A 24,776-nucleotide genomic window follows, 5' to 3' on the forward strand; every position below is an offset into this window, starting at 1 on the left:
GTCTCTTGCTAAATTAACCCTAGCCTGAATGAATCTATTAATTTTTTACATTTAAAGATTTACCAATGTTGTTTCTTGTCCTAGAGTGTGTATATAAACACAGGGAACTCCAGTCTCTGTATTACATTTTGCCTGAAGAAGAGGCCTGAGTTGCCTTGAAAGCTTGCATATTGTAATCTTTTTAGTTAGCCAATAAAAGGTGTCATTTTGCTTGGCTTTTCTAAACTTATTGTTACTCATTTGTAAGAGGAGATGAAGAGACAACACGATGAATCACTTTTAAATAGTATCCGACACATCCCCAATGAACGAATGGAGGCGTCGCATTCATTCTCCGACTGTAAGGAGATTTTCCAAACATGTCCACCAGTCTACGCCTCTGTCCGTTTGCTAACTGGTGTTTACAGTTCAGCGTCGGCCTGGGGTGCGACTTACACGCGTCCACGGTTAGCATACATGACCGTGGGATGTGAGAGGACTGGCAGTGCAAACAACGATTGTAGCAAGTAAACATCAACACAAAATTCAATCAATGCGGCTATCTGGCTTGTCTACACCGCAGATGACACGACTTGTTCCATTTCTTAATGCCATCCATCCATCCATTGTCCACCGCTTATCCGAGGTCGGGTCGCGGGGGCAGCAGCCTAAGCAGGAAAGCCCAGACCTCCCTCTCCCCGGCCACCTCCTCTGGGAGGACCCCGAGGCTTTCCCAGGCCAGCCTCGAGATATATTCCCTCCAGCGTGTCCTGGGCCTGCCCCGTGGCCTTCTCCCAGTGTGACATGCGCAGAACACCCCCCCGCCAGGGAGGCGTCCAGGGGGCATCCTGACCAGTTGCCCGAACCACCTCAGCTGACTCATCTCGATGCGGAGGAGCAGTGACTCTACTCCGAGTCTCTCCCGGATAACTGAACTCCTCACCCGATCTCTACGGGAAAGTTCAGCCACCCTGCGGAGAAAACTCATTTCAGCCGCTTGTATCCGCGATCCTGCTCTTTCGGTCACTACCCAAAGCTCGAGGCCATAGGTGATGGTAAGAACGTAGATCGACTGATAAATCGACAGCCTCGCCTTTTGGCTCAGCTCTCTCTTCACCATGACGGACCACTTGCAGAGCCCGCATTACTGCGAATGCTGCACCGATCAGTCTGTCGACCTCCCACTCCATCCACTTAATGCCAAAATAAAATTTATTTAGTGTTTCAATGCTTCAGATGACAAGGCACATATTAATACGACGTGTACTGTGCTAACAGAGAGGTAATTGCCAAACCGTGCAGTTAGTCGGACAATCAGCACAGTATACTTCATTACTAAATATGAATCTGCAAACACTGAATTTTTGTCATTCATTTGGTTTTAAAAGGCAAACTCCCATCCATTAGTATAACCCATAAGTGAAAGCACATGCCGTATATTTGAAAGGTCTCACATTGCTCACTGTCTCACAGTTATACATTTACTCAGTAAGGTAATGACAGCACAAGTAATTTTCTAATTCTGAATTTGTACACAGGCATAAGAAATAAAGTCTGATCGCTCAAATTGAGAAAAACAGCAGGCTGTTTAACAGGATCCGAGGATTTGATGTACAACTGACGACTTTGATTTCACACAGAAAGCTTTACATTTGGGACCAAAAAAGAAAAAAAAAGTGGGGCAGATTTGGAAAATTAAAGCGCCACAAGTTTCTGAAAGTTGAAATCTAAATTAATTTGACTAATCCGTAAAATATTACTCTTTACTGGTTTTGTTTTAGCCAGCTAATTATACAAATACAAATCTTACAATAGCAAATATTACATACCTAACCGATTGGTTTGACTTTAAAAGCATGTTGTTACAAAAACACGTTTGGTTTAAATGGAAACATCTGGAATTATCTTGAAATTCAACAGTGCATATAGAACTTTGCTTGAATTTTTATATATACTATGCATTTTAAGCAGCAGTTCCCAGTTACTGGACAGAACATGTCAGAGAATAAATTTAGAACGTGCACATTCTGAGATAATCGGGTAGTTCATAATGTATCCATCATTCTTTGTCGACCTGACCTATGCTGAAATCCCCCAGGATTATAAACCCCATTTGTTGTTACACTGGGAGACCCCCATCTCTGCACGCTTTACCGTAGAATTCAAGCCTTTCATTGTACTTTGATATTTTATGAATGCCAATATTAGTTTGCTTAAGTGATAGTTGGGTAACTACTCGATATTATTTATATATCTTATATTGCATTAGAGAAAAAGGCACAATATTGTTCACATCAATAAATGGAGGTACTTTAATAAAAAGCCATTGAATGGAAGTTCTGTTTTTGCCATGGTATCGAAAGGTATCACGTTTTGTAAAATTTCACTGGTATGGCTATCAAATACAAAATTTCTGGTGTCGTGACATCCCAACTGGAGGCTCAAGTCCTTGATGGTTTGTAGTGCCAAAGAGGCCTAGTAGCAGTGGCAGCATTGGTCATCTCATCTGTGTAGTAATTGGGAGATTGATGTTACTTTGAGATAAGAAATCAAGAGTGAGTCTCTAGGCATTTCTGGCGAGTTTTCACAATTTCCAAGAGATATGATACAGAGAAATGTCCAATGTCTTCTTCTAGCAAGATACCACCCTGGGGAAGATTCCCAGTGAGCATTTTCACTACACTCCCAAACTACTTCAGCTGGCACCTCTCAGTTCATTTAAGTACTGTAGGCTTCACACTCCAAGGTCCTAGTTGGTTATTGAGCTCCTCACTCACCCACCTATAAAATGAAGGGTGGAGGTCAAGTGCCGTGTGACTGACTTGTTCTCCCATAGTCTCCTCTATTCTGTACCCTCATAACTGCTACAAGAACAGAAGAGTTTAAAACAATTCAGCATTCTCACATCCACTAAATCCAATTCAGAGTGCAACAAGCCTATCCTGGCAGCACTTGGCACAACATGGGAGCCAACCTCCCATGGGATATGTAGAAGCATACATGCCTAATGCATTAACATGAATGTAAACCAGGAATATGTGTCTATTGTTTAATTACTTGATGAACTATGGCCAGTTGAAGAAGAGAAAATCAAAAACAAAGAGACACAGTCACAGTCCTGGAGACCCCAGTCAACTGGCTACCTACCCCCCTCCTGGGTTTTCTAAAGTGGAGTCTGTGCTGGCCGTCCAACCTAATGAGAGAATCTTTCCATCCGATGATTCCAACATTCCTTTATCCGAGATGACTTTTCCATATGCAGGAGAGCAACCTGGCAATAGATCCAGATACTGTATTTATCAGCACAGTCCAACAGTAGCAAAGAGGCATTTACAACAAAATATGCGTTTCCCCAGTAGGTGACAACTACAAACAAAATGTAACCCAACGGTCCTCAAGTTCAGTCCTGTATTGCCAAAATGACTGCAGGTTTTTGATCCAAACCAAATTCATACTTAAAATCCAGTTACTGCTGAAATTATTATTCAACTGTCCTGTTTGTGCTTCATTTTAGTTAACCCTTAACTGCTTGTTTTAGTGTGCAACGGCTACCTTTACTATTTTTAAGATGATGATGTAAAAGACAAAGGCAGCTCGTTATTTAACTTGGATATATTTACCCTCTGGGTATGTTTATCATGAAGTATATGTTTGTACTGAAATATCTGGAAAGTAATGGAAGGACTGAGAATTACTTATCTATAAAGAATCACATAAAATCTAAATGGAAAAGAAAAACCTACAATCTAAAAATGACTGATGTGCCAGAATCAAAGCCATAAAATTAAATAACTTCTGTACTAAGCAAGAACGGACTTCAAATTAATAAACTGTAATCACTACAGCTCTCCAGGGGCCTCATGTATAACACCGTGCGTAGAACTCACACTATAACATGGCGTAAGCACAAAAGTGGGAATGTGCGTACGCACAGAAAAATCCAGATGCAGGAATCTGTACATACGCAAACTTCCACTTTCTTCCACTACATAAATCCCGATCAGCGTGAAAAGTAACACACGTGCACACGCCTTCTGTCCCGCCCCAACTCCTCCCAGAATTACGCCTCTTTGAATATTCAAATCAATATAAATAGCCTTCTGAGAAAAGATAATGGGGAAAGCACGGGGGAAAATATAAGAATTTCAACGAATACCAAGTGGAGGCAAAGGAAAAACGTACTATTTGTTGGTTTAAACAGTGGTATAATCAACAAAAGGAAGTTGATCGAGGGACCGAGAGTAGGATAAACTCGAAGGCTCAAGTTCACAAAGTCGCACAGTATCCGAAATAAAAAAGAAATCACATATCAAAGTCGCCGTGAAAAGGCAAGTCGTAGCCCTCCGTCTGAGTGTCATATGAAAGCTTATTAGGGTACAGAGAAAAAAAATAGGCACACAGTGGGAAAAAAAGCACGAAATGTCAACTTTAATCTCGAAATTTCCACTTTAATCACGTAGTTTATTTTGCCATTAAAGTAGATCATCATAAACTTCATCTTAAAATTGTTTACTAGTTTCTCAAATACCATTTTAACTAAAGTAGGACGTTAAATGCTTTGTTCTGTATTTGATCTTCTTTGTGCTCTGTGTGTGAATCAGTACCTGCTTCTTAAACGAGCTTTCTCTTTCTCCAACAGGACACATAATCCATTACATTCATGATATTACAGCTCTCTGAATAATTAAAATACTGAGATGTATACGTGATATCTTTTTCATGATGATAGGAATGAAAGCATGTTATTAAACATGGGAACACGGTGGCGCAGTGCTTGTTCATATCTCACACAAGAGGCTTGCTGCGCCATGCACGACCTTCAATGACATAATTTATCACAGCAGTACTGTCTCTTTCAAACGTACTAACCTCCAATTCCTGTCCTTACTTTTCTTTCTCCAAATACCCAATCGCCACACATTCAGCTATGTAATAGACGTGAAGCCATTTGTAAGCTTAGAACGCCGATTCTTCAAAACTTTTAAGGAACATTGAAATATCTTTGTAGTACATGTTTAATTATTCTATCCGTCTAGCTTTTCAGTGTCGCATCACCGCAAGAATACAACGCAATGCAGGAACAATCCCTGAACTAGCTAGTGCTGCGGCACCGTGTCCTCACATGTTTAATTATTAACAATAAAGATTATTTAAATGAAGTTTTATCTGTATAATGTAATCAACATATTTTGCTGCATTTCATCTTAAAAATGATATCATCATCATATGTAAATACTCACTTTATAAAGTGGCGCAGGTTGTGCAATATTATAACTGTAGTGCAAGTTTACAGTGAAGTGATTGTACTTATAAGTAAACAGTTCTACAAGGAGCACATAATGGACTGATTGAGTGCGTTTAGAGTTCTTGGGATGAAACTTTTTCTAAACCGCGAAGTCCGTACTGGGAAGTCTCTGAAGCGTTTTGCCATGGCTGAGTCAGCGTCTGCTTCATGCTGTATACCGATATTTCTCTTTCCGATCAGCTGCTGCTGTGATTCCCCACTCAGATACAGTGATATAAATACTCCGAGTGGTACAGTGAGAGTAATATGGAAAAAGATGATCTGCTGTGGCAACCCTTAACGGGAGCAGCTGAAAGAAGAAGATGCAGTGAGAGTTACAACGCTAAAGCAGTTATGGTATTTGGAATACTATGGCTATTCCCTGGCCCATTATATTGCTGCAGGTTAATTACAATCAGATGCATTACACTAATAAACAATATGCAGTTAGTTTCAGTGTATTTATAAAGCCACGTCAGGAATGTGGAGCTAAGAAAGAAAGGGTGACCACACAGGAACAGTAGCACTGCTTTGACGCTGCATGCCGCCAGTCTGCAAAACTAAGTGGAGAAATTGCGTACGCCAAGGTATGAGGTACCGTGGTAATGTGTGTGGCTTTACACCAAGTTTAGGTTTTATACATCGCGATTTGAGCGTGGAAACGTTTGTACGCAACATTTCTGTGCGTACGCACCGTTTATACATGAGGCCCCAGGACTGTATTCAAGGACTCCTGTAACCCATCAGATACGTTCTCCCATAATAGATGGAACAGGAAGAGATTTAATTGTTGCCAAAGACAACCATTTCTTTGAGGGTCACCCTGGGTGAAGCGTCAGGACAACCCTGTGACAAGAACCACTGCTCCCACTAACCCGACACAGGATAACTGAAGGTTAAAAAAAAATGTGCCACAGACTTCACTCACAATGATTTTTTGGGAAGGTAAAGCCTTTCTCAGTAAAATAACCAGCTTGGTACCTTAGGTGTCATATTTCGTTCTTTAACACTCTTGGAGGCTGGTCATTCACACTGTCTCACTTGTATTTGGGAGAGGTAATTTCTGCAAAAAAGACCAGTCAGCTCAATAAAAATAAAAGATTACGATAAACAGTACGTACCTTTTTGCCAATAGGAATTCGCCAGGCTGATACAGTGGAGCACTTTAAAAAACTGCTAAAAACTCATTACTTTAACATGGCTTTCTCATAACTTCATTTTAATTTAATCCTGATGCTCTGTATATTCAATTAATTATCATTACTATTCATGGTGGCTCCAAAATCCATACTAACCCCTATTCTCTCTTCCGTTCTTTTTCCGGTTTTCTGTGGTGGCGATCTGCGCCACCACCACCTACTCAAAGCACCATGATGTCCCCACATTGATGGATTAAAGGCCAGAAGTCCATGTGACCGTCGTCATCAAGTCCTTCCATGAAAACCCTGAATAAAATGAGGACTGATCATTTAGGTTAGATAGAATGCCTAGAGGGGGTTGGTTGGTCTCGTGGCCTCTGAACCCCTGCAAATTTTATTTTTTTCTCCAGCCGTCTGGAGTTTTTTCTGTCCTCCCTGGCCATCAGACCTTACTTTGTTAATTAGTGTTCTCTTATTGTAATTCTTACTTTGTCTTTTTTCCTCTTTCTTCATCACGTAAAGCACTTTGAGCTACATTATTTGTATGAAAATGTGCTTTAGAAATAAATGTTGTTATTGTTGTTACCAAGTTTGATGCTCAAGTGAATAGAACAGACATTTGAAAATCTACTCTCACTCTACTTTGCATCTGTTTGTTCTGAGGAGGGCTGCAATGACAACACAATCAGTTGATACTGACAAGTTTTATATAATCTGGCAGGAATTTGTCAATGTTGTCCTCAGTGACATGAACACAGCTCATAAAAGAGTGATGCCAATACAATCTAGACGAGAATAAGCCATTCAGCTCAACCAGCTTTACCACTGCTTACCTTTTGGATATTTAGTAATCTAAGTAATTACTTCAAAATATCTCTTTTTCTTTCTCTGCTATGTAGATGGGAAGGGGAGGGGGGTCCCTGATCTGAGTAAGTACTTCTTGATCTAGTGAGAAGTCAAGCAAAATGTCTTCTTGATCTTTAATTAAACAAGAAGTCAGTTAAAAATTCAGACCATGCCACGTTTTCCTTAGCATGTCCTTCTGGGAAATTCCGGGTACCTTTAAAACCTACTGAGAGATGTAAAACCTCCACCATGACCTACATCCTTCTTCTTGGGGGATGAACCAGATACATCTACCTATGGAAGACACCCAGTGGGAATTGACACGACCCAACCAGAGAAGCAGGACTTCTATTGCAAGACTCTGTCATGTCATTGAGCTTGGTGACTGGTGCAATGCAAGTCTGGTAACAGGACCCCAGCAGGTGTGCTTTTATAACCACAAAAAGAGATAGGGCCTGTCTGGACTGCGGCAAGTGAAGGTGTGTTTATTACAAGCAGCTTAATAATTAACTAAGGCGCAGGATATTAAATTGTAAAGCACTTACTGATAGGGGACAATTAGCTAATGTGTTTATGCGTTAAGAGGCGCTACATCTTTACTTGACAGCTGTTTTTTAGATTTGTTTATGTACATTAAGCTCCAGATGGTAAGGTGCGGTTTATAGTGATGGTGACAAGGCACACAGCAACCCAGATTAAAGCAAGCAATAAAGCAATGCTACACATTCAGTTTACAGTATCTGTAAAGAGGATCGAGTTAAACGCAAACAACAAAGTCAAAACGTGAAAAACATTCTTTACCACTAGCTTACTCTTATGGTGGAACACAAATGGAATGGTCAGCAAGTAACATACCATTTGAACATAGACTTTAACATTGGAAAATCTGACAGGAAGCACCATAGGAATCATAAGTGAGGCTTAAAGATGTTAGCTGATGCAGGCATATCCAGAAGGGATTGTTCATGTTCGGTTTAATGGTCCATCCTACCCTGCACCAGGCAGTCACAACACCAAGAGAGTAGCTGTGTATAAAGGAAGATCTCAGTGATGTCCATAAATGCAAGTATAATAAACTGCCTTTAAAAGTAGCCTTCAGCTAATGAGGGGCCCAAGGTGTACTAAGAAAATAAGTTTAATGTGCTCTGTACAAAAATTATTTTATAAATCCACTCACATGTATAGGCCAGGCCAAAGTTAGCACACAGGGGCTCTCAGCATTTAGAACTGCTATGCAAGCATTTGAAGAGAGAAGGTACAACTACGAAAATGGGCATTGAACTATTTCTGCATGTTAGAGATGAAATTGAATCCTCTTCTTCCCTTGTTTGGAACCTAAGTAAGGGCCTACACGTGCAGAAGACAGTATATAAAGACTTGGACAGCAGCCAAATACTTCGAAGCCGATGGACGGATGGGTGATAATGTCATCCGTCCTGAAAATCCTTTCAGCGCAGTGACGAAAATGACAAACTATACACAAAGTGTTGTCATGGCTTCCTCGTCTGTTATGCTGCGTAAATCATCATTAAAGAAAGCTAAGTTATTTTCTCTTATGTGATTTTTACCACCGTATCACTATTGGAGGGATATCACCTTTTAATATCAGATCTATATAGTTTTCGGTTACTTAAAATGCCGCAATTACAAAAGAACTTAATCCAACTAGGGAGGTATCATCCCCCTATCGGAAAACACAAGGTACATGGGAAGGATCCTGGCATGTATTTTAAAAAAATCTCTCGCATACATGTAAATATCAGTGCCTGACAAAGTGCCACCTCTTCCGTCTCTATGTTCTGAAAACTTTATTGAGGGCCGCACATAGCTATAAAATATCAATCACCCACAACTGCCTACTCAAAGTAGGCCAGTTTGCAAATACTTATACAGTGAAGTACGTACATGCGTCAATGAAGCCTAAGTTTTAAAACATCAGAAAGTGTCCTTTATTCTCCATTGTCTCTTCACCCAAAACATAACTGCTCATGAAAATCACAGAATATGTCTCATAAATTGGCCTACAAAAGTGACTTGGTTCATGCCATTGATTGTTCTATATAACACATCAAACATGGCTACAGTTTGAAGCACTAAGCCAGCCATACTGGGGTAATGAGAATTTTTATTTATATTGAAAGGAAGAAAACAGCAAATGTAGATCATCATACAAAAACAGCACACAAACCCATAAGGTCCCTTTAGATGTACCAAAAATGTAAAAATGATACACTATCCCAGAAAACTGGAATTGTTAGCATGCAGTCAATTAAAATTAGGTTACACCAAATACATAAAAAGTAGTTTTCCTTCTTTGCCCTTCACAGCCCTAATTTGTAATTTGTACTATGTTATATACAGTAGGCACAAAAGTCTTGAAAGAGTCGGTCTTACAGAACTATTTCTTGAACAGAACCTGAAAAACAGTGAAACAGACACCCGAGAGAATAAAAAAGCCATGGTTCATACTACATTCACAAATAAAACAAGCCATTATGAATCAGGTAGTAAAAACTGCACATGACAAATGCTTCCAAAATATCCATCCATATCAATGCATAAATGGGCTTATCCCATAATTTGGCACGTTCACTCCTCTTATCCTGATGAGGTTTGCAGTGGCAGCTGGACAGGTGAAGGATTAGGGTTAGGTGAAACACAATTTAGGCAGCACTCACTTGTGTCCGGGTCAAAACAACATAGTGCATTCAAAAGAAAATTCCTGCTAGGGTCCTTCAAATCTTCATATCAGGCAAGACAGTACCTGCAGAAGGGGGTGCGACTCTCAAAAATAACATTTCTGGAATCCGGAAATATTGCACATACCATTGAGGGTATCTTGATAAATGCTGTGTATTCTATGATTTAAATCCTGACATTGACACAGATGCCAACGGTCTCAGATCCTTAAGGCTTGAAATTTCCAAGTTACCATTGTCACCTGACAATTCAATATTCTTTCAACAGATGAATTGTGAGGAGGAACATTAAATTGGGATGGACACAATGGTTGGCAGTTCTCCAATTGGTGGAGGGTTGTATTTTTCAACACGCATTAACCGCCGGAGAATGTCCTGCATGTCCTGAGGCCATCGGTACACATTAGTATTCTGCAGCCAGGAGGGAACATGACACTGGCAGAGGAAAAAGGAAGAGATAAAAAGGAAATACTGTTACCGTAGATATGAAAAGTGAAACAAACTTGACAAGACCACACAGAATGTAGAATAATATACATTGAAGGAATAAAATCTGTATATTAAGTAATAATTCAATATGGCTCTCCTTCAGTTACATTAAGAAAAAAAAACTACTGTTTTGACTAGGTAAGTATGATATGACTGCTGCATACTGTATCTAACTGAACAGAAGCTAGAGAAGTCGTTTACTTTTAAATGACAGTAAGCACTAGTGAAAAAAAGAAATTCATAGTCTGTAAACTTAGACAGATGACATTAGGTATGTGGCAGACATATACTGACAAGATGAGAGATCAGATTTAGCCAAATGCTATTATGCAAATTAGCCAGGTGTCAGGGCAGAAAATGATTCTCAGAAAGGTAATTAGCATTCGAGGTACCATCTAGTTCACTTGGTAAGAGCCTTTCAAGTATTTCACAAGAGTCTGAACACGGGCCTTTCCTTTTAATTGTGATGAAGGATATCAGCAATAGTGTAGTTTGCAGTTCATTTAAACATTTTTGCCACGGTGACATCCAAGTAGCTAAGAATAAGTAAAGCAGCTTCCATCTCTACCAGTGGCTCACTGTGTGACCTCGAGTAAGATACATTATCGGTCAGTGTTCCAAATAAAGTAAAAAAGAAAAAAAAAAATTCTAAAAATCAGTTCACATTTTAAGAACCGAGTTTTAAAAACCAGTAAACACTGGGTTTTTTTCCTTAAAATGAGACTTGGATCAATATGGACATGTATAATATTTTGATTTAAGGAACAGGCTAGTAGACATTGTACAGGAAACCCAGTATCGAAGGGTCACCTGACTTTTTCTCCCGAGTCCAGAGCACTGCTGAGCCCTGATGATTCTCCAAGCGTTTGGACACATTTTCAAATGCAACCACAATTTGGGACTGTGGTGCCTTATAGTGAACAGAAGAGAACTGCTCATCTACTGATTGTTCTAAGAAAAATGAGAGGTCTGCTTTCATTGTTACATCTCTGCAAACACTGCAACCCAATCATGTCCTATCTGCTAGTTCATAAACCAGATGCTTCTTCCCTAAGCCATTAAGAATATTCAACAGCAAAGAGCAGCAAGGATTGCCTAGAGATTTTGTGATGTTTATGTTGCTGTATTGTTTAAATCCATATTTAAAATAGCTTTGCATGGTGAAAACTACAATACAAGTATTGATGCCGCACAGACTGACCAGTCAGGGATTCATAAAGCCTTTTTTTTTTGCACTCCAATTGAAATTAGGTTTTAAATAGCTATTTTAGCTAAATAATGAGAGCCTCTCACAGGCTCAGGCATACAACCTTTGAATTTGGTGGAATGTGTCTTCAAGAGAGTGAAACACAGCAGGAAGAGCTAAAGCTTCTATTTTGCAGCCAACTTGAATATTGCAGTTCATTAACGTCAAGCACTTTTAGACAAGTAGTACAATTTCACTCGGCTTCAGTCTTACTAAGTGGAAGTAGCCTTTAGTAAAAAGAAGTGTACAAGTCAATGCAGATGCTTTCAGACAGCTGAACTGGAAGTTGAGTTAATCACAGAAATAAATGACTTGACATGGCTCTGTAAATCATCCCAGTTTACGTGAAACAGATGAGTCACATAGAGAGACAAGCAGTGGATTTAGAGCTTTTTATTTCAACAGTAAGCTGTTTTGATTAAATAGTGTGCTGTACATTAGTGGATAAGCCATTTAACACTAATGATTTCAGATATTTTGAATACTGGTCTTTGTTTCAGTGCAATAGCATTTCAATGGAAAAAGGGGAATCTATTTACTTGGTTTTTAATTTTCATTTCTTAAAAGCCATCTCGTTTAACTTTTTCTGTTAATTTTGATGAGATTTTTTTAAATGGACATACACTTATTTTCAGATAGTTTCATGCTTTAACAGGAGGAATGTCCACTTACTAATTTATTTATGCAATTCAAGACCCCTGCAAAACTGATATTAGTCTATTTTCATAATAAACAGAAATTTGGCTATAGAACTGAAATCCGAAATACATGCTGTTCATTGCACAGTGTTGGGTCTTACAACCAGGATTCCATAGGTTCAAGAGTGCCAACCACAGGCGCTGATAGTGTATAATCAATCAAAATTAGGAATGAGTAAACATGAAGGAGGATTCAACTAAAGGTAGACTCTAAAGAAATTTTATTTTTACATTTTGTATTTTTTCCTTCTTTAAGGTATAGGTTAAACAACAGTATTAAAAGATTAATATGAAATCTGGCTGAAGCACAAGTTTAATAATTTTTGTTGAATACACGTATGTTATGTAATTTGGTCAAACAATGTCTTAGAAAAAAAATAATCAAAATTACAAACCTTCTCTGCACCAGGGAAGATGATGGGAACAAAACGGAAATTTCTGCTGCCATTTTGGATATACTCATTCTGTAACTGTCGGAGAGAAGAAAGGCAAGGATGGTATAAATGAACTAAAGGAAAAGAAGACTGTATACAAATTGTTTATGAATAATTGATAATTCCAATGCCAAAGTGTAAACTGTAAGAAGAAAGCCATGGTAATAAGAGAAGGATGTAGAGATTTACTATATATGAAAAATCCATGCCGAATGGCCAAGGTTGGTCTCTGAGCCTCCAAGATTTTTTTTTACTGGAAAATGTGCCAAAGCTGCCAGAGCTCTTCAGGAATCAGGAGTGAAGCGATGAGAGTAGCACTAGAACGGGTTGTACCCATAAAGTACTTAGAGCAGCATAACAAGCATTTTAAATACTGGATTAATGGATCATCCATAAAAGCAAGTCATATGTAGGGATATGCAATGAACAAGTATGGCTGCCCCGGTTGCATGTTAGAGGCATCAGAAGATTAAAAAAAATTTGTGGTGATAATAGGCCATTCAGGGATTGTCTCCAGCAGACCCCCGTGACTCTGTAGTTAGGATATAGTGGGTTGGATAATGGATGGATGGATGGATGGATAGGCCATTCATCCCAGTCAGCTTGCCCATCTTATTCATTGATATACTCCACACATCCTGATATACTATATAGTCAAAAATCCTATGATCACTTATGAAAACTTTTTGGATGTACACCAATCAACCCCAACATTAAAATCACAAACAAGTGAAGTGAGTAACACTGATTATCTCACTACAATGGCACTTCTGTTGGGATCAGGAAAAATGGCCAAGCATATGAGCAACTTTGACAAGGCCAAATTGTGATGGCTAAATGACTGGGTCAAAGCACCTTCAAAACAGCAAGGTGTTTCCAATATGTAGTGGTATCTACCAAAAGGAGTCCAAGGACAGGCAAGCAGTGAGCTGGCAATAGGGTCATGGGCGCACAAGGCTCATTGATGGGTGTAGTGAGAAAAGGTTTTGCCACCTTTTCTGGTCCCACAGAAAAGCTACTGCAGCACATATTTCTGAAAAGCTTAATGCTGGCCAAGACAGAAAGATGCAGTGGTTACAGTGCCCATGCTGACCCCTGTCCACTGCCGAAAGCACCTACAATGGGCATGTGAGCATCAGAACTAGACAATGCAGCAAAACAAGAAGATGGATGGTCTGAGGAATTAAATATTCTTTCAGATCATGTGAACAGCCAGGTGTGTGTAGATCGTTTACCTTGGGAAGAGATGGCAGCAGGATGCATTAAGGGAAGAAGGCAAGCAAATGGAGACAGTGTGATGCTCTGGGCAGTGTTTTGCTGTGAAATCTTGGGCCCTGGCATTCAAATGGCTGTTACTTTGACACATACCACAGACATAAAAATTGTTGCAGACCACATACATCCCTTCATATCAACAGTATTCCTTGAAGGCAGTGGCCTCTTTCAGCAAGATAATGCGCCATGTCGCATTGCAAAAATTACTCAGGAATGATTTGAGGAACCTGACGAAGAGTTCAAGCTGTTGACTTCAAATTCCCCATATCTCAATCCAATTGAGCATCTGTGGGATGTGCTGGAAAAACAAGTCCAATCCAAGGAGGCCCCACCTTAATAGGACTTAAAGGATATGCCGCCAATATCTTGTGAAGTTCATGCCTGGAAAGGTCAGAGTGGTTTTCGTTTCACGAGAGGGACCTACACAATATAAGGCAGGTTGTTTTAATGCTGTAGCTGATCAGTGTAGATAGTGATGAGTCAACTATGACTCCTAGGTCCTTCTTATTAAGGTATACTTTCAAGCTTCAGTATTCCCATTTTTACTTTCTATGTGTAATACTTTACATTAAATTTCATTTGACACAAATCTGTCAAACCTGTATGTTACTCAAGTCCCTCTGTAACAATTTAGCTAATTCTGTATTGTGGGCCCTTCCATCTAATTTGGTATCATCATCAAACATAACCAGCTTATTGATTAGATTTTTATCCAGATCATTTATGAATATTAAAAGGGCAATGACCTTAACACTGATCCCTGAGGGACTCCGCTTTTAAAATCTCCCAATTCTGAAAATGATTACTTCACTGTAGCCCTTTACTACTTGTATTTGAGCCAAATTTGTACCCAGATAAAGACCATGCTCTGAATTTCTACTTGTTTTAGTTTGTTCACTAACCTTTCATGTGGTACCTTAACAACAGCCTTCTGAAAATCAAGATAAAAATATATATTACATGCACGTCTGTGATTCCAGCATATTAGTGAAGCATGACCTTTCTCGTCTGAACCCATGCTGTCTATATACTAATAATAAAGCATAGAACAGCATCACAGACTTGTAAAAGATGAAATTAAAAGAAAAGTCAGAGCAAATTCTCCAAAGCAATTCTGTCATGACAAGACCTTGTTTGTTTGTTAGCCTGAAACATGTTTACTGCAACCTTGGGAACTTGTAACTACCAAAAATAAAAAGAGACTTCAGCAAATCACCAAACCAAATAATCAATGAAACACATTGAACCTCAGGCACGGGAACATAACATCACTGTCTAACAACCAGAAATATGGGGATGTCCCACAGGAATGGAGAAGCACAGTACCTGTTTGTATATGTAGACAGTGTTTAAGGCACTTTCATCATTCTTCATCCCTTCATGCCTGTAAGGCTTCACAGTTTCATAATATTTTGGGCTGATCACAATAATAATCAGGAAGTCCTTCTGCATAAAAAAAAAAAAAAATGACATTATTATATATGGATGTGTATATTATATATATATATTATATATATATATACAGTAATCCCTCGCTATATCGCGCTTTGACTTTCGCGGCTTCACTCTATCGCGGATTTTATATGTAAGCATATTTAAATATATATCGCGGATTTTTTGCTGGTTCGCGGATTTCTGCGGACAATGGGTCTTTTAATTTCTGGTACATGCTTCCTCAGTTGGTTTGCCCAGTTGATTTCATACAAGGGACGCTATTGGCAGATGGCTAGGAAGCTACCCAACCACAGCGCGTATTATGTATTAAATAAAACTCCTCAAATATATTGTGAGCACTGGGGCTGTTCGCACCCCTAGAGGATACGGCAACTCCTCAAAAAACGCTGAAAGATTACCTTCACAGTGCTCACTTCTTTGCTGGGCTTACATGTGGCTGCTTTGCAAGCGATATGCTTCCCGCATGGTGCTTCCCCATACTTAAAAGATCAAACAGCGCGTATTGATTTTTGATTGTTTGCTTTTCTCTCTCTCTCTGACATTCTCTGCTCCTGACGGGAGGGGGTGTGAGCAGAGGGGCTGTTCGCACACTGGCCTAGAGGATACTGACGCTCCTCTAAAAAATGCTGAAAAATGCTTGCTCCCTTCCTTGCAGCTACTTTGTCCGGCGGTGCTTCGCATACTTAAAAGCCAAACAGCCCTATTGATTTTTGACTGTTTGATTTTTTCTCTCTCTCTCTCTGACGCGCACTCCTTTGAAGAGGAAGATATGATTGCATTCTTTTAATTGTGAGACGGAACTGTCATCTCTGTCTTGTCATGGAGTATAGTTTAAACTTTTGAAAAGGAGACAAATGTTTGTTTGCAGTGTTTGAATAAAGTTCCTGTCTCTCTACAACTTCCTGTGTTTCTGTGCAAATCTGTGACCCAAGCATGACAATATAAAAATAACCATATAAACATATGGTTTCTACTTTGCGGATTTTCACCTTTCCCTAGGGGTTGGGTGGGTCTGGAACGCAACCCCCGCGATGGAGGAGGGATTACTGTGTGTGTGTGTATATATATATATATATATATATATATATATATATATATATATATATATGCATGCCTGTCAAAGTAATAATATAAGAAAACTAAAGAAATCAAGAAATCTGCAGAGCATCTTCCATATATGATAAAGCATTACTGTGATATACTTCTATATACCGCATATTTGTATTGTATGCTTTGAAACTTTGGGAAATGTCTTATTTCCTTCCATTCAAATTTGTGAAGCTATTGATTTGTCTCCCAACTCTACAGTATCTAAGACTCAAAAATAAGCTTAATTATAAGTTTCACAATATGGAACATAATATAAGGATTGATGCAGGTCTCTTAAAACAAAGTGTTTTGTATTTGAAATGATGGACATGCTGAATGTTGTCACATCATCATCACCTATGATCTAAAATACTATACAAACTGGTTATAAATAACAACTATCATAATATATGAAAACAAAACAGTTACGTTATTGTGTTTATTGGTCAACCCAATTTCATTTTTGTCTGAATGAGATTCGAAACTTTATGCAAATGACATTTAACACTGAGTGACTAAGGGTTAACCAGAAGGAGAAAACACTGGCCTAACTAACCACAGTACCTCGGCAGTGAAATAAGAAAGGACTAGGCATATGCAAATATCTTCTGATACTACAGCTGAACATATCATTAGATGTACGAGATACGGTGAGCCAAATTAATATTTAGAGATGTTTCAGAATGCAGATATCTTAAAATGCAGTTTACTTTTTAAGATATCTGAAACTCCGTTACAGTTTAACATATCTGCAATACATTTCAAGATATCTCAAATTGACCTTGTATGCATTTTAAGAAAGAAGCCTGCCAGAAGAGAAAAAGGTAAGAAAAACAACTTTATGAAGCATCTGTTTTGTTACACACCATTTCACTCCTTGCCAAGCAGTGCTTACAGCACTTGCTATCAAGTAAATCAGACAAAGAAAAGAAATACATGGAGACATTATTATTATCACCATTTGTTTTCTAATACGCTTCTTTCAGCTGTTTTACTGGATAGCGTTGTAGCAGTGTTACTGGGTAAAGAAACTTCAACTCCCTGCAGTGGCTCTGACTGGTTGTCTGCCGAGGGTGTAGACACTGCTGGGGACAAGGAGGCAGCACGAGATTTAAAAGGGGGCTGCATGAGGACTGTCTGAGGATTTGTCATCGTCCTGAGAAGAAAGGAGCGCTCCTGATCCCATTCACACGCTATCATATACAGAGTGTTGATCTCTGGACTATCTACCTCCATTATTTCATTTTATCATTTGCACTTTTTTCATGGACTTCATCGTGTGTTGTTTTTGTTGGTGATTTGTTATTGTTGAATTCGTGTAAAATCACCAGAAGGGAAGGGAACTGGGGTGGGATCATTGTAGTTTGTATAGTTAGATTTTATTATTGTTTAACACATTCTGACATTTCTGTTTTACTACCGTTTTCTTTTTTTCTCTGTGGAGGAGTGTGTATGAGTTGGGCCAAGGCTGGATGTGTTCCTGGGATCCCTACCTAAAAAATTAATAAATCACTGTCTTATCGACGGTGTGAATCTTAGCTGGGTTTTAGTCCGCTACGGCGTAAGCAATCAACTTTAAAACAAAACAAATGCAATTGTTTCTTTGGTTTTATACTGTTCTGTTTTCTTTCCATCAAGTGAAAACATGTTGTTGGCTTGCTAATTTCTTCGTTACTTTGCTTAAGAAATCCAAATCCAAGGCAGTCATTGCCTCTTGCTAGATACACCATGATGTGTCACACAATTAGGAATGAATAAAGTCCTTTGCTGCATCATGCAAGAAAAGTACTCCCAGGTTGCTCAGAACTAAATTCAATAAGAAGAGCATCTGAACACAATCTGAAGCTAGTCTGAAGCAAATAAAGACAGTTTGTTAATGATGAATGAGTACATTAATGACTTTTCTGAAGCAGTGAGCATGGACATTAGCTAAAATCTAGCATTATTATTCTGGTATACAGGAGTAGCATAAAGACTGACATGTTGAGTTTTGGAGCTCTTGGATCCAAATGAGGTGGGCTTTGTCAGTCATGTCAAACACAGGGATAGATTATTGCTTCCAATATATGATCTTATTTGAGGAGGAATGATGGCTAGTCCCAGAACCTTCAGCAGATGAATTTTTCCATGGAAAATACAAAAAACATCAGTAAGACAAAAGAGCTAGTGGTGGACTTATGCAATTCCAAGGAGTTTCTGGGAACGGTCACCATTCAGGGAGAAGACATGAAAGTGGTGCAGAGCTACAAGTACTTGGGGGTTCACATAAACAGCACTGCACCCTACAAATAAAGTTCACTGGAATTGACTTGACAAACTGGACTAGTTTGACAACACAGTTGGGCTATATCAAGGACTGTATTTCCTAAGGAAACTCTGGTCTTTTGCTGTATGCTGCAAGCAGCTGGAAATGTTAAACCAGTCCATAATAGCCAGTGTGTTGTTCTACACTACAGTACCCCAGGGAAGAAACTTGAGCTCAAAGGAAGCACAGTGCCTGTACAAACTTGTCAGGAAAGCCCACTCCATCATAGCATGAACCCTGAACACACTGGAAGCTGTTGTAGAAAAGAGGACGGTGGCAAAATTGAATGGCATCATGAAAAATCCCTTCCTTCCCCCCCTGGAGGTGCTCTCTTGGAGCACTTTTAGCCACAAGTCCATTCCACTACAGTGTGCAAAGAAACACCTCTAGGAGTCTTTTCTGCCCACTGCTCTCAGGCAATTCAGTACTTTCTCCCGATAAGCTAAGTTTATTTTCAAATATCTGCAAAATATACATTTATTTATTTATAGATTGATTAACTGGCTGAATTATACAGTATGTCCTGCAAGTCTGTATCCTTGTTTTTTTTATGTTTCTACTGCTTTATGCATCTGAATTTCCCCATGGGATTAATAAAGTTTATCTAATCTAATTAACAGTCTTGTGCAGTACCATATTGTGTGCTGCTGTGAAAACAAATTAGGCCACAAGTTCAGCTGCAGCAATAAATGTAAGCATATACTGGTTTAAAAAAAAAAAAAAAAAAAACACAACATATTCGGCCACTGCAGTCCCCAGGTCCAAATTTGCCCACACCAACCATACTTCCTGTTCAAATCAGTTTAGTCGTTATAATGCAAAACTCAAACTTAAATTTTACACTTTACACTATGACCTCCGAGTAAATGCTCACTCTCTTTTGTGGCATGTCCTCTCGAAAACTCATTCCATGTGTTTTGTCTAAAAGCATTCCCAGTTCCCAACACACACTATATACTAAGCCTCTTTGCTACAGAAAAATTTCCCTTCCCCTCCACAACATTTACTTTATTTCCTAGTCTAGCACTGCCCTTAACCTGTCAAACAGTTGCTGTATGAGCGAGTGTCAAAAGATTCTTTGGAAACCAATAAGATATTATTACTTTTAGAAAATTTTGGATGAGAAAATAAATTGGAGAAGTTCGATGCTTTATATCTGAAAAAGAGTTTAAGTATATTTTAGTTCTTGAAAAGTAGGAAATTGAAAAAGATTGGACAGACTCAATATTTGTGTGTAGAAAAATAGTATGATCCTTAACAGAAAAAGATAAAAAAATATGTACACAGCTCAGTACTACTATTACAACAACCACCACTACGAGTTTGCTTTCCAGAACATGTGTTAATTTTACAGTATATTTCAAATATAAAAGCATCACTCTATTTATAACAATATCTTGGCAAGCAAGAGAACACTTCATCAGCTTTCTGTAATTGCAAAGGTTACTTTTGTTAAAACATTTAAAGGGGTGGCAGATGGTGTTTTCATTACTACTTGATAAGCAGCACATGCTTTTTTAAATAGTGCGATAAGATGACAACTTGACACAAACAATTGTTATTTACACAGGTTTGTCTATGGGAAAAAATGTAGGCAAGCAGAAATATGTTTTCCTCTTGCATAAGTAAAGAAACAAAAAAATTTTTTTTTCTTTAAAAACATTTACTAATTTTGTTCCCCGTATTGTCAAATTAATTTTTGAAGCTATAAATAATCAGCTACATATTGAGAGAAGCAGCTAATTTAGCCTCACCTTACATGTGTGTTTCATTAATCTTTAAAGAGCTAACACATAAAAGAAAAAAAAATAAGAACAATAAAAGTTTAACAAATGAGAAAAGACCATTCAGATCCTTGAGTTCATTCAGTTACTTATATTTGTCTCTATCTCCATTCAGATATTTCTTACAGTACACTCAAAACGTGTACACATTACTCCAGATATGGTCTCACTAGCACATTATACAGACTGACCATAATGTTTTTACAATATAACCTTGATATTTCATTTGCCTTTTTAATCGCTTTGGATTGTACTACAATAAAGAGGTTATATTAATATGAACCCATATACATTAGAACCTCTGGTCACGAACGTTTCCGAACACGTACAAATCGGGTTACGATCAAATAGTTTGCCAAAATTTTGCATCTGTTCATGACCACACGCTCTGGTGACAAACAAAAACGCTGGCGGCCAGTTTTCCTACGCGTGTTCGTATGTACCAATGACTTCCCATTTTCTTTTGTTTGCGTATACAGGGCCTAAGAAAGCAGCTGATGTTGGAAAAGGAGTTATAATGTTAACCAAGCACAGGCCTCAAGTGCTGGAAGAGGTGGAAAAACTGTTGCTAGTGTGGTTGAACGAGAAGCAACTTGCAGGGGATAGCGTAAGCGAGCCGATGATATGCGAGAAAGCCAGGAAGATTCATGACGATTTGCTGAAAAAAAAAATCCTTCTTTGAGTGGCGAAGGTGAGGAATTTACAGCCAGTAGTGGATGGTTTGAAAAGTTTCACAAGAGAAGTGGCATTTAATTTTTTTCCCTGTGCTTAAAACTCAAAAAAAAAAGTGTTTACAGTGTGCAGTTTGTAAGGGTCTAGCGCGAACTCTTACAATGTTAGTTTTCTCTGTTGTTCAAGGTTTTCTCAGTGTTATTCAATGTTTTTACATTTAGTTTAATATTGCACTGTGCATTCTATGATATAATTATTTTTGTGCTTAAAAAAATATATATTTACATACAGTTTGTACGGTTGGGAATGGATTAATTGTATTTACATACAATCTTATGGGGAAATTACGTTCGGGTCACAACCAAATTGGGTCACGTCCAAAGTTTTGGAACGAATTACGGTCGTGACCAGAGGTACCACTGTATCTATTTCAGAAGTTCTTTTCTGATGGACCGAGTTGCTTATCTTGTACTTAAAATCAATTGTCCATTTGCCTGTGTGGAGCATTTTACACTTCCTCAATAGTAAACTGAATTTTCTAGTTAAACATGGGGGCACAGTACCACAGTGGTATCAATGAGCTGAAGCCCTGTCCAGAGATTGTTCCTGCCTCCCACAAGATGACTGCTGGGACGCACACAACCCTGGATGTAATAATTTATTGCAGCAGTACTGTGTCTGTCAAACATACCAACCCCGAATTTCTTTCCTTCCATTTTCCTTTTCCACATAACCAAACATAATATGAGCTCTGTAATAAATGTAAAAGCAACTGTAAGCTTAGAACGCTGATTCTTCAAAATTTTTTTTTTTTTAATTTATTTTATTGTAATTCCATTCAAATAGATCAATTTTTACAAAAGATAGGATTGAAAACAAGTCGCCCCCCCCAAGAGAGAGAGCATGGCCAAATAGAGTAAAACTTAAGGCTTGTAAACATACCTAAACTGATGAGTTTAATAGGGCAATAGAGATAAATGAAGAAAAAGAAATGTGGAGATAATTGTTTCCTTGGTGCATTTAGAGCTTATTCCAAGATATTATTGATTAGATCTTGCCAGGTTTTGAAAAAATTCTGTACAGATCCTCTAACTGAATATTTGATTTTTTCCAATTTCAAATAGAATAAACCATCGGTTTCCCACCGAGTTAAGAGAGGAGAGTTAGGATTCTTCCAGTTTAGCAAAATAGGTCTGCGTGCCAAAAGCGTAGTAAATGCAATCACAGTTTGTTTGTCCTTCTCCACTTTAAACCCATCTGGAAGAACACCAAATACAGCTGTTAATGGGTTAGGAGGAATTGTGACACCAAGGCTGTCTGAAAGGCACTTAAAAATTTTGGTCCAAAATGATGTTAATTTGGTGCAGGCCTAGAACATGTAACCCAGTGAGGCTGGGACTTGATTGCAGCGTTTGCAGGTTGGATCTTGCCCTGGAAACATTTTGGACAGTTTTAGGAGAGACTGATGTGCTCGATATATAATTTTGAGTTGAATAATTGTATGCTTTGCGCATATGGAGCTCGAGTAAAGTCTCTGCATTGCTATTTTCTACTCCTTTTCTGAGGGACTGCAAGACAATTTTATATATTGCAGAGATGGTGTCTAAGTCCCTGAAATTGAGCAATATTTTTTCCGGCATGGAGGAGGGTGCAAGATGAGGAAAATCGGGCAGGTTCTGTTTAACAAAGTTCCTAATTTGAAGATAGTGAAAGAAATGTGTGGTTGGAAAGTTAAATTTGGAGTGTAATTGTTCATAGGATGCAAAAGGTGTTGTCTATATAAAGATCTCTAAGCAATTTAATCCCAAATCTTTTCCAGATATTAAAAACTGCATATGTTTGCAACGGTTGAAAGAGGTGGTTCTCTTGCGGAGGTGCAACAAATAAAAGATTCTCCATCTTAAAATGCTTTCTACAATGGTTCCATATTCTGAGTGAGTGAAGCACAATTGGGTTATTAGTACATTGCCGATAACTTGTATTTATTGGGGCACAAAGCAGGGAATATAAAGTACTGCAGGATTTTACTTCCATTGTGGACCAAGCATGTGTATGTTCATCTATTTGTATCCAGGTTTTTATAGCTTTTATGTTTGCTGCCCAGTAATAAAACTGAAAGTTGGGTAGAGCCATGCCACCTTCTGCCTTAGGTCTTTGTAGATTCGCTCTTTGGATACGTGGATGTTTTGAGTTCCAAATAAATGAGGTTATTGTTGAATCTAATTGCTTAAAAATTATTTATTAATGTACTGTATATTGGAATGATTTGAAATAAAAAAAAGAAGGTTAGGAAGAATATTCCTCTTAACAACATTAATTCTTCCAGCTAGAGTGAGATGAAGGGTTGACCATCTATGCAAGTCTTGCTTTATTTTTTCCATACAGACGGTGAAATTTTGTTGATAAAGAGCTTTATGTTTACTTGTGATGTTTACCCCTAGGTATTTTAACTGATCTGCGATGATAAAAGGGAAGGTGTCCAATCTAATATTGTGTGCTTAAGAATTCACTGGAAAGAGCACACTTTTATTCAAATTAATTCTGAGACCAGAGATCTTTTGAAATTCTGTAAGTGCTGTTGAGACTGCAGGCACAGAATTTTGTGGATCCGATATATACAGTACCATATCATCTGCATATAGAAAAATTTTCTGTTCCAGCCCTTCTCTGAAAATCCCCTTTATCTTGTAAGAATTTCAACAGTGGACCGCCAGTGGTTCAATGGCAACTGCAAATAGTAGTGGTGACAAGGGGCAACCTTGTCGAGTACCACGTTCTAGTTTAAAGTAGTCTGAACAAATGTTGTTAATACAAACTGAACCTTCTGGATTGGTATATAGTAGTTTGATCCATGCACAAATGTTCGGGCCAAACCCAAATTTCTCTAAGGTAGTGAAAAGGTATTTCCATTCAATCATGTCAAATGCTTTTTCTGCATCCAATGATAAAATTTCTGAGGTGTTTGACTTTGTTGGTTAGTATACAGTAATCCCTCCTCCATCGCGGGGGTTGCGTTCCAGACCCCCCTGCGAAAGGTGAAAATCCGCAAAGTAGAAACCACATGTTTATATGGTTATTTTTATATTGTCATGCTTGGGTCACAGATTTGCACAGAAACACAGGAGGTTGTAGAGAGACAGGAACGTTATTCAAACACTGCAAACAAACATTTGTCTCTTTTTCAAAAGTTTAAACTGTGCTCCATGACAAGACAGAGATGACAGTTCCGTCTCATAATTAAAAGAATGTAAACATATCTTCCTCTTCAAAGGAGTGCGCGTCAGAGAGAGCGAGAGAGACAGAGAGAAAAAAAAGCAAACAGTCAAAAATCAAGTATGCGAAGCACCGCCGGGCAAAGTACTGTAGCTGAAAGGAAGGGAGC

At 38.5% G+C, this 24,776-nt stretch overlaps 2 protein-coding genes across 2 annotated transcripts in view; one reads left to right on the forward strand and one right to left on the reverse strand.

The window, feature by feature from the left end:
- arl13b (ADP-ribosylation factor-like 13b) overlaps positions 1-24,776 on the forward strand; it is a 326,110-nt gene that overhangs the window by 120,115 nt on the left and 181,219 nt on the right. The gene's annotated exons all lie outside the window — the stretch shown is intronic.
- The window catches only part of LOC114650310 (E3 ubiquitin ligase TRAF3IP2-like), a 99,024-nt gene continuing 83,618 nt past the window's right edge, over positions 9,371-24,776 (reverse strand). The window contains exons 8-10 of the mRNA XM_028799862.2: positions 15,416-15,535; positions 12,776-12,850; positions 9,371-10,382 (exon numbers count right to left, since the gene is read on the reverse strand). Of these exons, the coding sequence (XP_028655695.1) occupies positions 10,236-10,382; positions 12,776-12,850; positions 15,416-15,535 (342 nt within the window). The 3' untranslated portion in view covers positions 9,371-10,235. The remainder of the gene's footprint in view (positions 10,383-12,775; positions 12,851-15,415; positions 15,536-24,776) is intronic.

The sequence above is a fragment of the Erpetoichthys calabaricus genome, chromosome 4 (genome assembly GCF_900747795.2).
Source record: "Erpetoichthys calabaricus chromosome 4, fErpCal1.3, whole genome shotgun sequence".
Classification (NCBI taxonomy): Eukaryota; Metazoa; Chordata; class Cladistia; order Polypteriformes; family Polypteridae; genus Erpetoichthys; species Erpetoichthys calabaricus.